This window comes from Mangifera indica, chromosome 19 (assembly GCF_011075055.1).
Source record: "Mangifera indica cultivar Alphonso chromosome 19, CATAS_Mindica_2.1, whole genome shotgun sequence".
In the NCBI taxonomy this organism is placed as follows: Eukaryota; Viridiplantae; Streptophyta; class Magnoliopsida; order Sapindales; family Anacardiaceae; genus Mangifera; species Mangifera indica.
The window spans coordinates 9,043,099-9,061,170 of record NC_058155.1 but is presented as its reverse complement, the minus strand read 5'-3'; the positions used below and the strand labels follow the sequence as shown (position 1 = coordinate 9,061,170).

General features: G+C 30.8%; 1 protein-coding gene across 1 annotated transcript; it reads right to left on the bottom strand.

Annotated features, from left to right (window-relative positions):
- Positions 1 to 14,392: 14,392 nt before the first annotated feature.
- Positions 14,393 to 16,902, bottom strand: LOC123202828 (probable trehalose-phosphate phosphatase D). Its single transcript, XM_044618976.1, has 11 exons — positions 16,509 to 16,902; positions 16,268 to 16,408; positions 16,064 to 16,135; positions 15,890 to 15,982; positions 15,739 to 15,795; positions 15,538 to 15,639; positions 15,383 to 15,460; positions 15,224 to 15,293; positions 15,068 to 15,138; positions 14,885 to 14,977; positions 14,393 to 14,558 (listed from the first exon to the last, which is right to left on the bottom strand). The coding sequence occupies exons 1-11, from the start codon at positions 16,770 to 16,772 to the stop codon at positions 14,511 to 14,513; spliced, it is 1,089 nt and encodes a 362-aa protein (XP_044474911.1). The 5' UTR covers positions 16,773 to 16,902; the 3' UTR covers positions 14,393 to 14,510.
- Positions 16,903 to 18,072: the final 1,170 nt, after the last annotated feature.

Here is an 18,072-nt window from a genome sequence, read left to right as displayed (position 1 = left end):
GGCAGTAGTAATGCACTTGAGAATTGTATAGGAAAAGGCTGGCCCCCCTCCACCTTGCGTTAGGTTTAGACTTCCTTTTCTTTTATTTTGGGCCTTCCACGACTCAACCTCTTCTCTCCTGTCCTCTTCTTCTTCTTCTTCATGATTTCTAGTTATATTTTTTATATAACTAATATGAAAGATGCTCATTAGTCTGTGGGGTTCCCTGGAACCCCTCCCCAATAATACTGGTTGATGGTTTCAACCTTTTCCAGGGTCTATAATACCCACAATGCGCAATGATCTTGTAATAAAAGGGGTTACTCAAATTTTAAGATTTGTTTGACTGGTAAAAATTTGATTTGCTTGCCCAACTAAAATAATTTATCGGTCAAATGACTATTTCCCACCCAAGGTTTGTGATAAACAAATTTTTACCTTTTAAACTCGGAAAATCTGTGAATTTTGATTAATTTCTGTGTAAATTATTGTTTTTTCACTTGTTGATATAATGATGAACATGTCTCTATCATTTAAAACGAATCTCAATTATCAATTGTCATTGATTTTCTTAAATTATAAAAATTTAATTGCCTAATTTATTCTCTATTCGTATTTATCTTTAAATAATTATAATTTATTACTTTTATTCTTGTAAAAAGGCTTTTTTTTCCTTCTTCTTTTCTCTTGTTGTCTTTCGTTCTTCACAATTAGTGGTCAATTATCCGTTTCTTAATTTTTTCATCTTCGTCAACAATATCATTGTTAACTATCCTCTTTTTTCTCTCGACATCTTTACCATTAATCATCGCCTATCATCTTTCTCCTCCCTTCATCTTAACAAACAATATCACTATCAACTGTCATTTTTCTCCTCTTTTCATTTTCACCACCAACTATCAACTATTTTCTTTTTTCTTCCATCATCTTCACCAATAACACCATTATTGATAATTTTTTTCCTTAAGTCATTTTCACCACCAACACCATTAGTCATCCTTCTCTTTTAGTCATTTTCACTACTGACCATCTTTTGTTTCCAATCATCTTCACCACTACTCTTATATTTTTTAATTTCCCAAGAAAATCTGCAATAACCTTATATTTATATTTACTTGAATTGAAAAAAAAAAATAAGTGAAAGAAAGGAAAGATATTGAAAAAGATAAACTATGATAGTTGAATCATGTATCAAAAATTTAATTTTTTGTATCATGTATTAAATATGTATCATATTATGTGATACAATTTTTAAAAAACAAAATATTCAAATGGTAATAAGATAATAAAAAATTATAATCTGCATGTTATTATTTTTGAAAATATCATAAATACTTTTAAAATTTTAAAATTTCTTATATACACTCGTACTACATCATTATTTTTTCTAAAAAAATGTATTTGTTCATATCAGTTATATATATTGTATCATACAATATGTTCATTGTGTTATATTAACTCAATACACCTTATAATATATATCAATTTTTATTTGTATCATATTATATGATACTAATAACCATGAAATGAATAAGAAAAAAAGAGGTAACGGTAAGGGATAATAATTGGAAAATGAGTTGGAAAAAGGAAATAAAGAGAGATATTGATTTTTATTTTTTTTAAGAAATGAGTTAGAGAAAAAAAAAAGAAGAAGAAACAAATTGTTATTTATTAAAAAGAAATGAATGAGAGAAGAAGAGCAAAAATAAAATGATTGGGAGAAAGAATAGAAAGATAGAAAAATTGATATTTTTTTTTAAAGCTTTAAGTGGCCAAAAAAAAGGAATAAACAACTACAAGAAAATGAAAAAATTGAAAAAGATAAATGAGTAAAATTTTTGGATTGATTTTTTTAAATTGCTATTTTTTTAGTTTATGTGAAAATGACTTTTTTAACCTTTCATGTAATAAGAATTACTACTAAAAAATAGATATTGGATAAAATTAAACTTTTCAAACTTAAATGGGAATCAGTTGCTTTCATCAAACCTTATGTGGGACATAGTTATTTAGCCTAAATTATATTCGCAAGTTATGGACTTAACCTGAAGAAGTGGGCATTTGTTTGTAGTTAATGTTGCTTTTAAGAGGGCGGTGGTCAAAGAAAACAGACTGGTACAGAGGATGCAGAAGGACAAATGCAGAGATAGGGCAGGCAGCTTTTACAATCACACTTACACAGAAGCCGGAGTGAGCTGTTTTCACTTTTGAACTTTTTAAGGACAAACAAACTCAAAAAGCACGCAGGGTGAAGAAGCCAAGCCTAAAATTAGGCAGATACAATAAATGAATACAGTATGTAAATAGTTAGAATAATAAAAGATAGAATTTTATATACCAGAGGATGACATCAAAATTTTGATTTACTTAGTTTTAAATATTTCATGTTATGTTCTTGAATCTTTATATTAGTTTGACATGTAGAGCTGAGAGAAAAAGGCATGGCAGCAAGTTTTTCCAAGTTATTCATATGTGGGACTTGGGAGCATTTGTATTTTGTTATCTCTTCTTAACTTGGGAGAAATTGCAATCTTGGAAATTAAGGTTCAGGGTAGTTGTTATTATGCGGCTTAATTGATTAAATTTGAATCACTAATAAAATGATATGACTTAAACCTACTGAAATTGAATCAATTCAACCAAGTCCTAATAATGATAAAAGTTTCCACCAAAGATATTGATATTATTGAAGTTATAATAGAAAAGAGCTTATTTGATTGACCAAGTATTGTACGCGTAGACTTTTTTTAGTAAAATACGAAAGAGTTGTACTAAAAAAATGACTAGTTGTTTGAGAAGATACAATGATTAGATACGTTATTTATACTCAAAGAGTTATATAAGAAATTGACTAGCTATAAAGGAGTATACAATGATTGAACCTAAAAACAATAGAAAAAATTATTCTTGCAATTTCGGTTGTTTTCACTATCTTCTCAATGCACCACTTTTATCTGTTATTATTGCGGTATCACATTCTATCTTTATCTCTTATCATTATGAGATAACACAATTATTTCGTATTTCAACGAGATAAATTAATTAGTAACTTTTATTAAGATATATAGATTTAATATACTAGCATTTAGACATACTTTTTTTTTTATGTAATTATAACATTATCTTTTTCTTTTATTCTATAAATACAGAATTGTACTAAGGCAAAGAGGTAATAATTTTACAATTCATATTATTACTTTGCCAGAATTCCACCAAAGAACTTAATAATATAACAGTTGAAGTAGACTTTTGAGTGGTAGGTTGAATGTTTTTAAAATATTATTTGTATTCATTATTTTTACATAAAATTACACATTGATTATAGGTACTTCTTATTAGTAAGATTTTTACCATCAATAATTGGGTACTAAAGGAAGGGCCCTTGAAAAGTTCTTCTTTTTCCAACAAACATTTTTATTACCGTCAATCTCGCTCAAAACATTCTTCCCATGGCTTCTACTTGAAGAAGGTCAAAGAAAACTCTAATTGGTCAAGTTATTGAAGATAGTCAGAGTATTTCTCTCATGAAACAACTGAAACTAGTTGTTAAAAACCAACTTGCCATGATAATTGGAGGACAAATAATAACATGTGACACGTGTTAAAGTATGTACTCTATAGCTAATCAATAACATTGCTTCGTTTTTTAATCAATAAATATCATTTTTCACCTATATCTTACATGTGTAAAAATGTGTATGTGATAAATGTTCTTAGAATATAAAAACATGACAAGAGGATCACCATGAATCTTGATTGTAATGATCCTATATACACATATTTATAAACATTTGTAACCTCATCTTTATCCTGACTAAGATCATAAATAATTTGATAAGATCATTGTGTTAAATGATCCTATTGAAAGTTAGTGATGGACCTCATGTGTTAAGACTGTTTGTGATAATTTAGTGTAACACATGAATGCATGTTGGTTGTATATTCATTAGACTAACCTGTCAAATGATTTCACATAAATGATAACTCTAATGTTAATGAAACAAATCTTCTAATGGATGATGTTATATATATTCTTTAAACTTGAAATAATCGAAGTGTTGTATGCACTGATTGATTTAATTTGATACTAGTCTAACATTCTTCTTTTTATTTAGAATATCTATATAGTAATTGCTAGCTATATTGAGAAATGTATTAAGACTATAATAGACTAAAATAGGATTCACTTTCATAAACGAAAAAACTATCTCAAACTGTAATTCAATTAATGACTACAACCACTCTATTCATAGCCACAGTGAGATTGGGCTGACACCCAAATCCAGTTACATCTAATCATTGCTTTGAAAATCAAATTTTAAATTCATTGATAACCTAAAATAGATATTGTTTGTACACCTCGACTTAAAAAAAAATATTGGCTAAAGAAAGAATTTGATTACATGATAATAGTACTATTAAAAGTAAAATCTAATATAAACTTTCTCCATATTTCAAATCTAAATTATAAATTGTATAACTAATTATACAAATTATAATAAAAACTTTATGTTAAAAAAAAAAAAGCTAAAAATAAAGGGACTCATAATATCATCATCCTCTTCATATTTCCAGGAGAGAGGAAGTTGCAGTCAGTGTTTTGAATCCATAAATTAAATAGTGGATTATTATACTTGATGGTATTCTATTGTTGAATGGAGGATTTTGTGGTGAAAGTCTTGTGCTGCCCATTGTTATGCATCTGGAATTTTCAATTCTTCATTTTCCTTGGAATATAGATTGCTGTAATTTGTGGTGGATGATTGATAGAAATTTTTTTTACCTTTAATTTTTAATTTTTAAAAAATATAAAGGGCTTTGTTGCTTTGGTTTGGATTCATTTCAATTAAGCTTTGGGCTGAAGACTGATCCAAACCTATATCATATTGGGTTCAGATATATCACCATAGAGCCCATCAGAAATGACAGCAGAAAGTTCAAACACCCTAATTTTTAAATAATAAAATTACGTATATATTTTTTTTCTTTGTTATACAGATAAGAGAGTAATATTTTTTATATATATAAATATTATATTATTTTTAATTTAAAATCATTCAATCATATAATAATATATATAAATATTTATATATTTAAAATAAATATATATAATTTTATTATATAGATCACATACTAAATTTTTCCCCATTTCTTCTCTACTTCTAAGTCATGTAGCTCAAATTCTAAAATTTCCTTGCCTTATAACCTAATCAATCAGCACAGTTTCTCTCCCGAAGCCGCTTTAAAAGCCCCATCTTTCCGAACTCACTCCTGAAAATCCGATTCTGCAATATCATTTCTCAAAGAAAGTGATTAATCCAATACCCCATATTGAGACAATGGTTGGAAGAGCACCTAGGACCCTCTCATCCAATCTTGATTGTACTATTAAGCCCAAGATCAAGATTTTGCAAGACTTGGGTTTGTCATCAACGGACATTGTTCATTTATTAAGTGTTAATCCCTGGGCCTTAAGGACAAGTGTGGATAATATAATTCTACCATTAATTTTGATGTTGAAGAGTGTTTTAAGATCCAATCATGATTTAAAGAGATGTGAGTGGTTTTCTGAAATGCGATTTGGCGAAGACTATGCTACCTAATATAGAAATTTTGAAGAATCAGATTGTAAGATTCAAGATTTTTGCTCCATATGCCTTACTGCCTTTAGGAAGTCTGTGAAAAGAGTTGATGAAACTGGAATTGATAGGAAATATAAGATGTATCTTCCTGCTATTAGAGTAATAAGTTCAATGAGTTGGGAGCAGTGGGAGCAAAAGTTTGATCTTTTCAAAAGATTGGGGTACAGTTATGATCAAATTCTTTCATTGTTCAGGAGCACATCCCAAGTATTTTCCGTATATGAGAAGAGGATTGAAAAGACTACCAAACTGCTGCTTCGAAGAGGGAATGTGGATATTTCACTTTCACTGACAACCCTGTACTCCTATACAGCGTTGAGTGCAGATTAAAAAGATATGATCCAGAATTTAATTCAGAAGGAAACCAGTTTGGCTACCATTTTTATGACATGTGAAATCACAAAGAGATCTGTGCTTCCTTATTTTGATGAACTTGGTGAACAAATGTAATTTTGGTTAAAAGTCCTCAAAGTTTGAAGTTGTAATACAGATCAAATTTTGATTTTGGATGGTTGAGGGCTGAGTGACATGTAGTTACCATATTTCCCCAATGGATCTTATCTTTCTATGTATTTGGTGTCCTCTGTGGTGTTAAATTAAGGATGAAAGTTTCAATCTTAATATTCGATGTCTGCACTTGCAGCCGCCATCTTTTGTTGTATGTACGAATCCAAAGAACAAACTGTCTTACATTCTTTCTAGAGTTCTTTTTAAGCCACTGAAACTTTATTAGAAGTGTTGTGTACTCTAGCTTAAATGTTGCGAATGAAGGAAATTTTTTTGCTGAAAGAATGCTTCAAACTGATACAGGTTTGTACCTCAATTTGAAATTGCCTCTCTGTGCTCTTTTTATTTTGTCTAAATTAGTTGATATTTTGGCTTGTGAAAAATTTGCCAAACCACTTAGCAATATATATTTTCTCTGAGTAATTAAGAAATTTGATAGGAAAAAAAAAGTTACAAAATACCAGAGGCACATCCCACACAAAGCCACAGGAAACTCATGAAAGGAAAATGAGCATGCAGACTCTCAAAAACTAAGTCACAAGAAGACAATAGATGAACACAGGCTTAAGATAAAAACTAACTGGATAGTTGTCAAATAGCTCGATACTGAAAGAATATCTCATATCTCAGCTCCAAGGCAACAATCCTTCTGGGAATCATATCATAGATATCTGAAATAATTTCACGGCGGTGCTTGCAAGCATGATGGAATACCCGAATATTCCTCTCATATCACAAAGCAGACTGGGATAACCGGGAAAGAAGATACTGAAAATCTCTCCTCCGCCTAGGATGCAGAGATCACTTGGCAATGTTTGTCTATTCAAGATTCTAGATTATATGCCCCCAAGATTGTATTATATTATCTGCCACAGATTTGAGACCGAGTATGTATTTATATCACCTGTAAAGCATAAGAAATGTGAAGCAGCTTTAATATAAAAAGATAAGGCTTAATGACTATTTCCCACCCAAGGTTTGATGCAAAGTTAACCTCTCATCCGCTAGCTATTAAAAATCCAAACTCACACTCATAAGCAGTCAAAATTAACAAAAATAGTTAAGTCCAAGGGTAAAATTATTATTTAACTAGTAATATATTTAAAATAATAAAACATTTTCATTTCTCCCTAAGTTTAGAAAACTAATAATTTTTTCTAGAATTAAACTTTCAAATCTTACATTTTCCCCCTAGAGTTTCTCCCTCCTTTTTTTGACAGCTTCGCTTTCCCTTCCCATTTTCGACATATTCCCCCCAATAGTGACTTGTCTTCGTCTGATGACGAAGGCAACGTCTTTGTTCAGTGACGAAAACAAGTCACTATGAGGGGGAATACGGCGGAGGTGCGCCAAAAAAAAAAAGAGAGAGAGCAAAGCCACTGGTTTCAATAGGAAAATGTAAAATTTAAAAGTTTAATTCTGAGGGAAAATGCTAGTTTTCTAAATCTAGGAAGAAAATGGACAATGTTTTATTATTTTTAATATATTATTAGTTAAATAATAATTTTACCCCTAAAATTAACTATTTCTATTAATTTTAACCATTTATTAGTTGAAGTTTAGATTTTTGATAGTTAGTGGATGGGAGATTGGGTTTGCATCGAACCTTTGGTGGGAAATAGTTATTCGGCCAAACAATAATTACATTTTTGTGGTGTAGAAGGTGAAAAACATTGGTTTTTGTTAGTTAGAGTTGTACATATGTTGGTTTTTCAAAATTTGTTTGTTACATGTGTCTTCCAGTTTTTCTCTTCCACAGCACTCCAAAGAATTGATTTCACAATTTAAATTCAAGAAATGTTTTACAGTATGTAGAATAGACAGTCATCTTGATGGGGAATCAAGACATTTTAATTGTAGAAAAAAAATAAGACTAAAATATGAAAAATAAAAAAAAGATAAAATAATATCTAAGAGAAGAAGGAGGTTGGATGAAAAAGATGAATAAAGACTTTGAAGAAACGAGTCAAAGACAAGGATAATAGATAGATAACATGATAGCTAAGAATGATATGATAACATATTTGACGTGACATCACAAAGTAGACACAATAATAGACCGTATCGGCCAAGCCAACTTTGATGTAACCCACCGTACCTATAGATTGTGTTGGGTTTTGGCCCATATAGTAGCAAGCCAGAATCCCAAAGAATAAGTTTTAATTAGAAAAAGTCTTCAGAGAGTTGGCTAGTTTCATACACACTCCTTTGAATAAGGTTTTCTTTTTTAATTAATTGTCATTGTTCATTATTTTGTTTTAAAACTCTAATGTATGATTAAATCCATATTAATAAATCTACATATACAAATAAATTTTATTAACTTATTTATATAATATGATGTAAAAACATATTATTTAATAATATGAATATATATTTTTTCTCTCACATCAAAATAATAAAATCACGTGTTCTTGGTAGATTGTATAAATAAACTAGTAAGGTTGGATTGTATATGTGCGTGTTACTCAACCTATGTACACCTCAGTTGAGATGATGACGTTTTAGTTGGCTCCTGTTTTCCCTTGTTTCTGGTTGTTTGAATGCCAACCAAACCAAACCCCCATAACCATTCAAAAAGTTGCAGTAACTGCTCTATTCAGTACAATTTTATTTGATATAATTAGTAATCTCAAACACGAATAATGTAATATCGGTATATTGGACACCATGCAAATGCCACATTAGGGTTAACAAGTTCCAAAAATAGTTCATTCATTTCAAACTAAATCTCATCTTTTTGGTTTTTCACTAGAAAATCAACCGACTTTTGTTCCATCTCAGAGCCTCGCATGTCACTTATCAGTTTTTCTTCTCTCCCATGCATTTCAAACCAATCTCCGTTCTCCATTTTCGAAGATAATAACCTCTCCCCTCCACCACCGCTCCGCATCTTATAATGGCGGAGCGGCTTCCGACGGCCACTGTTCCAAATGTTAACCCTGATGAGCTCACCATGAAGTTCGGCACGTACGTGGTTCAGTTTCCAAAAGATCAAGTTTATCGGGTACCACCCCCCGAAAATGCGTTGATCGTTGAACTCCATGATAAAAAAAAGCCAAATTCCTGTTGTTCTTGCCGCATGTGCTGTGCTATGTTCATTGCTATTGCTGTTCTTACTGCTGGGGTCATGGCAGCTATTGCCTTCATCTTTCTTAAACCTTAAGCGGGCGCTTTGTGGATTCTGGTTAATATTTGTATTAAAAAAAAGAAAAAGAAAGAGAAAGAGTAAGAAATTGAGTTAAAAGAGTTGAAATTGCAGATAAAAGAGTGCCGATTTAGCACTAGTAAGGCGGTGTTTGTAAATTCATGAGTTTTTCATTTACGTTTGAGGAAATTGATCCATTGGGCTGCGCTTTTATATTATTTGTGTAATCGTTCGAAGCTGGTATAGCATTTTTATACAAGGTTCTAAACTCATAGAAGGCATGCATTTCTCTTATTTTGTTGTCATATATAGGCCAAATGTCTATTTCCCACTCAAGTTTTTATGCAAACCAAATTTTTCATCTGCTAATTATTAAAAATTTAAATATCTACCCATCTATTAAATTTTATTATTATTATTAGAGATAAAATTGTTATTTATCAAAATATTTAAAAAAATTAAAAATTTATTACATCCCCCTGCTAAGTTAAAAAATCTAACAAATTTTTCCTTACCCAAAGTTTAAAAAATCAACATTTCTCCTTAGAGTTTTTCCAACCACCATTGTCGGTAGCCAACGACAATAACATTCTCTCTCCCTCTCGGCTGCTCTCTCAATCCTACTCTATTTCTACCCATCACCAACCAACAAAACCGATCGACAAAAACATTTATTTGTCTTCAGAGTATATATGAGATATTTTAATTTTTCATGGGCATTTGTGATTTTTTAAAAATAATGATGTTTCAATTAGATTATTTTATTATTTTATATTTTTCTAGACTTATTCTATGATACAATATGATACAAATATATAATAGAAAAAATTTGATTTTTGATATATGATACCATAGACAATTCAAATACTATGCTGGTGTTATATATGCATCAAAGCATCATCTAATTAATATAAACATTCAATCTATAAGTGGGAAAGGAAAAATGAAAATCATTTAATGTTAACTAAATATCATCGAATTAATTATTGTAAAGTAAACTCATACAAGAAAAAGATAAATTCTGCCACTAAATTCATTAAATGAGACTGAAACTGAAAGAAAGGTTTCATATATTATGAGAAACATTTCTTAACTGGGATTGCAAAGAAACCAATGTGTCCTTAATATTGTTATTATTAGTATTTTATAATACATGATATATATTTTATAATTAATACGATATAAATAAAAAATAATATATATCATAAGTGTATTGAATTAATTCAATATAATAATATATCGTATGATAAAATACATATTCTATGATATAATATATTTTATCAATACAGATCGATACACTTTTTAAAAAAAATGATGATATAACAAAAATGTATATAAAAAATTTTAAATTTTTAAAAATATTTGTGATATTTTTTAAAATGATGATATATTAATTTAATTTTTTTATTATTTTATGTTTAAAAATTATATTATATAATTCGACGTAATATTTAATATATAATATTAAAAATTAAATTTTTTATACTTAATATAACATATGATTTATCTACTATGATCCTTAATAATTTAAAAAAAAAAAAAAAAAGGCAAATATATGGCCCAAGCTGATTTCAGTTTCCCATTTCCGCAGCCTAAGAGAGCCTGGCTTACGTGGAGTCCATCAGTGTTTTGGTAGATGACGCTAAAAGGGAAGACTCTGAATTATGGCCTTGCTCATGAATGATTCTCTGGGTCCTACATCCACAGCTATCAGTCCATTTTGATCGCATTATATCTTTAACTCAACGGGCGTGCAGGCATGAATGACTAAGCAACTATCAAGATCTTGCACAAGAAATCAAAACGATAATGGAAGAAACTAGTATTTGATTCTCTATCATGCCAGAGTGGCATCTTACTTGGACACATAATTAATATAAGAATATTATGTTATTTCCTATTCTTATTGTAATTAATACAGTAACAGAAATGTGAAACGTGGAATCGCAAAAACATATATATTTTTTAAATATAAAATACGAAAAATATAAGAATTTTTTTTTTATAAATACTAAATTTTATTAATAAATATAACAATATGTATTTCTTTAGCAATTTTTGCACTATGATAAAATATATACTCAATTAATTTAGTTTATCTACCGATAATAAAATAAATAGTATATATCAAACTTGATAAAATCTGTTTTTCGAGTATTCATTAATAGTTGAAGACCAAACATGGAAAGGAGATGAATTTTAATACACTGGGGATGAGAGGAGATGAAATTAAAATTAGGGTTTAAAATTGTAAATGAAAGTAAAACATTAAATTAATTTTTAATCAATTAAAAAATAAGGAAAAGATAAATAATTCAAAAGTTCTATATTTTTTAAAAGCCACCGAAAAATTTTGTACCAATTTTGAAACGTTTCAGAAACGGGACCGTTTCAGAAACCTATGCTTCTTAGGTGATAGAGATCAACTTGTCATCTTGGGGCATCATATATATAATGAAAAAGGCATAGATAGCCTAAATCATTACCTTACAAAAATCCAATCAAATGTAAGTTTAGCTACAGGAAAACAACTTCTAGGGAACCAGGTTTTAGATAAAGTTGCAAGTAATAAGTTAAAATAAATGAAAACAGATAAACTTTGAAGTAACAGAACATTTGTTTTGAAAAGCTAGAAAATTTATTAAATGATAATCCATCTGTAAAATATAAGCACAAGCCATACCAGCTTCTGCATCGGGATTCAGCAAGGGCTGAAGCTGAACAAGAGTCCCATACTCTATTTACTTCACCAACAGATTACACATGGCAACAGTACTGATTAGCAATATTTAAAAGGATCGGTTGCTGAAAACCAGCAACATACACTAATAATATTATATAAATTAAATTAATGGCGAGGCTGCTAGGGAGAAAATGGAGGTTCAGTTGGTTGTCGCAGTCATCTGTGTCAGAGTTATCCTCCAATAGTAACAACAAATCCATATTTTTATACAGAAAAACGAAACAGCTTACAAATTTGCTCCCTGTAACAAGTTCACCACCTTGATCACATGGCAATCAATTATCCAGAAGACCCCAACATTTACCAAACTTTGGTACGAAATTATGATTATTTCTGTGAAAATGAACACTGCCCTCTATGCCGGGACCTTTAACCAGAAGCTTAGAGGGACACGTTTACAAGAAACCATTATTGGTGGGTATCTCCACAGCAAAAACGTGCTGCAAGGAGAATCTCTAGAAAGCAAAAATGTATGGAAACTAGATCTATGCATGTTTAATATTAGATTAATTAATAAACAAAGCATGCATGGGTCTCAACAGGAGTGTTTCAGATGATGGGTTGAAGCTGTAAACAGTGAGTAGAAAGATTTAATAATGGTGAAGCAAGATCATTTCATATTCTTAAGTATATTGGGAACTGGAGGGTTCAACAGAAAACTAATAGTAAATTACTTTGGAGAACCTACTTTATAGAAGATCCAACAAGGTTAATATTTGATGAATGATTTGATTAGTGAATAAAATCTGTTTAATTAATAATAAAAATAAGCTAGTGTGGTATAGTTGGTTGTCACGGGGAAGTGATCCCCTTTTCCACCAGTAAATAGAATTTTGCAGTAGTTAATTATACAGAGGTTAAGATAACAATAGATTCATCTGTCTTTACTAGCAATTTATAGGTACATATTTTTTTAAGTTTGATATATAAATAATGTGTTATTATATGATTATCTGTGTATCTAACTATGTAATCAAAAGTATATATTTATATTTTTATTGTTCTTTACACGCACGAAAGGAGATGTGTTTGATGGCTTGGAAGCATGTTGGGTGTCCCCGGTAGAAAAAATATTGATCTGTCTTCTTCAAATCAAGCACTTTCAGTGGATTCCAACTCCTCTTCAACCATGGGAGTCCCTTCATCTGTAAGTGGGTTTCCCTTTAACCACCTAACTCTCTGAAAATAACCATTTTTTCATCCATTTAAATTCATCTTTTAGATTTCTTTAATCTTTTGAGGTGGGCTCTCTCAAATCCAAGTGCCCAATGGTTTAGGTCTATATTTCTGATTGTACAGCAGTGGCTTTATTGTCAATATCCTTTTCAACTTTTAACACTACTTTCACTTGTCTCTCTTTAAACCTTCTATCTATGCATTTCTTTATGTATAACAATGAACTCTTATTAGGATCTCAAGTACAAGATATAAAACTCGATCCCACTTTAAAAAGTATGAGTTTCTAATGTGAGATTTATATAGACATATGCTCTATAATCTCAATGTTAGTTTTTTAGGTGTAGTTCTTTTAAAATTCGTATAATTTGGTTAAAGAGTTAATACCACGTCTTTCAATTGTAATCATGCGACGTAAATGGTGACATTGACATTACAATAGTATTTGCCTAGGATTGATAGAGAGTTAATATATAGTCAGTCTGTCTTAAAAAGTATAGGTTTCTAATATGAAATTTATATGGTCTTCAACTCTCTAATTTTAATATTTAACTTTTGAAGTACGAGTCTCTTGAGATTGGTATCAACTTTATGCTTCTAACTGTCTTAATTTAATATAATAAAGATTAGATTTATAAAACTGTGGTAATCTTGCTTCTATTACGATCATATCACCATTGTCCCATCCCACCTAAGCCTGTCTAATCTCTTAATCACTCTGTTAACAAACCTTACTTCAACTGTAATCTGAATTTCTATCCTCTGAGAAAAAGCTGCAAATGCAAGTGTTCTGAAGTGGGTCATGGATTATGCAATTGGGTATACTTCATAATTAACTTCATCTGTTATCGACAATTTGTCTGTACATGTAGTAATAAACAAGCCACGCTTTCTGACTTCTAGGCTTCTCTATGAGGTTCTCCATTAAATAAAATATGTGGGTTCTGGTATGTACACATCCGAGTTCAAAGATTCACACTTTAATTTCAACACCGGATTCCTGACGCGGTTAGAAAAATTATCAATAAACATGTTTCCAGAATGAGAACTTTGAACGGTTCTTTTCCCTTTATTCTATTCAATAAAAATATATGGGTATATATGTACAGTAAAATACTTTTATGGTCCCCAACTGAACAAGAAAGTAAATGCCTTGAGAGAGAGAGAGAGAGAAGAAGCGAACAAGCATTTCTCCAGTTTCCGGAAAAAGTTTCTTTTTCACATTTGCCATTTAAAATTCCTGAACAAGAAAAATACATCAATCCACCCTAACCAATTTCGGTAGGTGGGATCAATTTCTATGTTCACAAGCATATTACTGTTTCCGTTTCCAATCCACCAAACGCCGCAAAAATTCATTGACCTGTAAAATCAGCAGAAAAATATTAGTCTAACTTGCTTCATACTTTTTTTTGTTTTTCGTCTGTCTAGAGACAAAGTGGTACGCGCAATTATGTGTATACATATTTTAAATATGTATTTATATATGTCATTACTTGATTGAATATTATTTTATCTTTAATTTAAAATCATTTAATCACATAATAATATATTTGTGATTGAATATTTTTTTATCTTTAATTTAAAATCATTCGCTGACATATATGTACCTATTTATGTATTTAAAATAATTAAATGTAGTTTTATTATTGAATTGACAATGGGATGCCAAAGGGAAAAAAATTCTACCTCGGATGGTTCTTGTAGAGAATAAGAAGCATATGTATCCTTGGGAGCTTTAGAAACCAGGATTCCAAGCCCCTGTCCTCTGTTTCGCAAAACCTGAAAACCATACAATATTCAGTACTTTTCGATGAATAAAACTCAAACTAAAAGGGGAAAAAATGCATGTATTAAAGAACAATCGGATACCTTGAACGCATCCTCGTCAGTTCGATCATCGCCGATATAGACCGGTACGACATCTTTAGAGTTGGCATATCCTGAAGAACACTAGGAATATTACATAACAGTACAATGAAAATTAGTCCATCTGCATATTAATTAAAGATGGTAATGTATGCTCACCTAGTGCCTCTAGCAAGAATTCCAGGGCTCTGCCTTTGTCCCATTTTATTGTTGGGCGGATTTCCAAAACCTATTGGAACAAGTTAACAGTAAGTCAGATTGATAAACAGATAATTTTCTGAGATCAGCAAACATCATTATCAGTAAACGAACGCATACTTTTCTTCCTTGAGTTAGCTTCAGCTTTGGATACCCATTAAGAACTAATCTTACTTCCTCTGCTAAGGCACCCCAACTCTGTCAAACAAAGAACACAAATATTAGCCTCTAAAATATATGGAAAATAATAACATTTAAATGGGTTTGATTTGTACCTTTTCATCAACACATCGAAAGTGTACGGAGAGACAAAACTTGTTGTTTTCAACCTTAGCCCCTGGAATTGATTTTGTTTTCTCTTTCAAGGTTTTGTAAACCTGAATGGGAAAAAGAAGATACAAAATTAGATAAATCTTTCATGCAGGCATACTTTTTCTCTCTCTCCTTTTTTAACAAGTTGGTAAAACAAAACAAACCTCGTCAATCATGGGCAAGAATTCACTGGCAGGCTGAAAGAGAACTCCTTGATTATCCTGATTGTTCAAAAACAAGAAAAACAACATTCAAAATACAGAATATAAGATTTTTACATAAACTGCACAGCTTTTGTTTTGATCATTGACTCACCTTCTTGTATTTACGACTTTTGGATGGACCTTCGATGTCCATGCCATGGCTTCCTGCGTAGTAAAGCCCGGCTAATTTTACAAAGCTGAAAACCTGCAAAATTTATGGCAATACAATCGAAAATCAGAAGTTGAAATTTTAATGGGTACTTGTGAATAGTGAAAAAAAATGTACCTTATCTCTGCACCTTCCGGTGACTATGGCTGTGGGAAAATATCTGGCGACGTCCCTTACAGCTTCTCGCATCTGTATATCAAACACCGCCACTATTTGAAATTGACAAAATAGAAAAACTGTTCAAATGAAACTATGAAAATAGCATACAGGGAGAGGGATACTTGGATGCTAATGAAAGAGAACAGAGAAAATAGAACAAACCTCGCTGGTCATGAAAGCTCGATCTGGGTCTTCAACAATGGGTGCCAGGGTACCGTCATAATCAAGAAACATGACAATTTTCTTCCCTTTTGAAGCATTCACAATCTCCTCAAACTCGCTTAAAGCTGATGGATGATGAGCCTAATTCAACAAACAAACAACAGAGGTCGGCAATGTGCAAGAAATGAAATCAATCAATATATATAAAATAAGTCAAAGCTAGTTATATATATGAACGTACAATCCAATAACTTTGCCGTTCAGTGTCAGATAGAGAAGCAGTGGATTTGACACGAGTAGGAGAAGAGTCTCTCATGGAGTCAATCCAAGCATTGGCTTTGGTTCCTCCTTCACAATCACGTTTTTTCTGGACTTTCTTCCGAGAAATGGTGATGTAGCCAGCGGGCGATGGCTGTGAAAACAGAGAAGAGTTGGACGGGGTGAGTGTAATCTTGAGGCCAATAGTTGGTTTGGCTTCAGAAACCATCACATTATGGTTAGTCATATTCTTGAAGAACTGCGGAAGATTACAGAGAGATGGTGCAGAAGAAAGGAGAAGAAGGGGCTTAATGAAGAATTGAAAAAGTTGAAAATCAGACGCGCAATAAACACAAAGTGAACGAGTGACAAGTTGGGGAGATGTCTAATCAATTTATAAACTTTCGTTCTCACGGCACGAACGGACGAAAAAACCACCCGTCTTTCTGGGCTGCTGCTATACTGTACTTTTCGACCACATACCATACTTTTCTAATGGACTCACTCAACCTCAGGACCACTCCTCTTTGTGATCCCACTCTTCCTAATATTTTTATTTTTCTAACTTCCTTTGAATATTTGCCAACAACTTTGTTTTCTTATTTAATTTATCGTAACCCTACCCAACTGGGTTCAACATGGGCATTATACTTATAACCATTGTATGGATAATTCAACATTTTATCATAATATTTCATTATTTGATCTCAAATTAATCAATCACATAAAAATGAAATCATATTAATCTAACTTTAGTCTTTTATAAACGAGTTTTTTCATTTAATCACTCACAATAAATGAAGGTAATGCACTTATAATTGTTGCCTCTTTATTATTATTTACTTTCAAACTTACTTATATTATTCTTTTCTCTTCCAAATTATTACTAGTTTATAATTAGGTCATTCAACATGGTCATTGAACATAAATTATAAAACATTTAGTTTGATTAATCTTTTATTAAAAAGTAAAAAGATTATTGTAAAGATAAAATATTTAAAAATTTATAAATATAGATTATTTTTATGTTTGGTTAATAATTAAATAAAATAAAATAATAATACATTACTAAAATAATATTTAATAACTTAAATGAAACACCTTCAGTAAATCTACAAAACTTACCATGAAAAGAATCGAAAGTTTACCTTTCTATCATATCCGCATGGAGATGCGTGAGAGGGAGAATCAGGAAAAGACCCCTCTATCGACCAGTATCATAAAGAGTTGAGAAAACCGTGAAGGATGGCTCTCAATAATTTTGCTTGTTCTAAGTTTTGACCAAATAATATTATTCCCGGGTGGTTGAAAACTTAATTAGTTCCAACTTGATTTTTTTTTTTTTTTAATCATTAACTAAACATCATGTATGCATCATGCATGCAATAGGCATCTTAGTATTCATCAACCACCCTCCAAACCTAGACCAATGAAGATTAACCCACAGGAAACGGAAAAGTGTGATCCTGTCTAGGGCAGTGTAAATAAGAAAATTAACTATGATCCAGTGGAAATTTATTATATAAGAAATACATACATCAATTATT

What these genes read in the sequence shown, in the direction of transcription:
- LOC123202828 (XM_044618976.1), bottom strand. Translation starts at nt 16,772, where the DNA reads ATGACTAACCATAATGTGATGGTTTCTGAAGCCAAACCAACTATTGGC. An exon ending in TCTTGCCCATGATTGACGAG is followed by an intron (nt 15,640 to 15,738) that starts GTTTGTTTTGTT and finishes TTTCCCATTCAG; the next exon opens with GTTTACAAAACCTTGAAAGA. An exon ending in ATTCTTGCTAGAGGCACTAG is followed by an intron (nt 15,139 to 15,223) that starts GTGAGCATACAT and finishes AGTGTTCTTCAG; the next exon opens with GATATGCCAACTCTAAAGAT.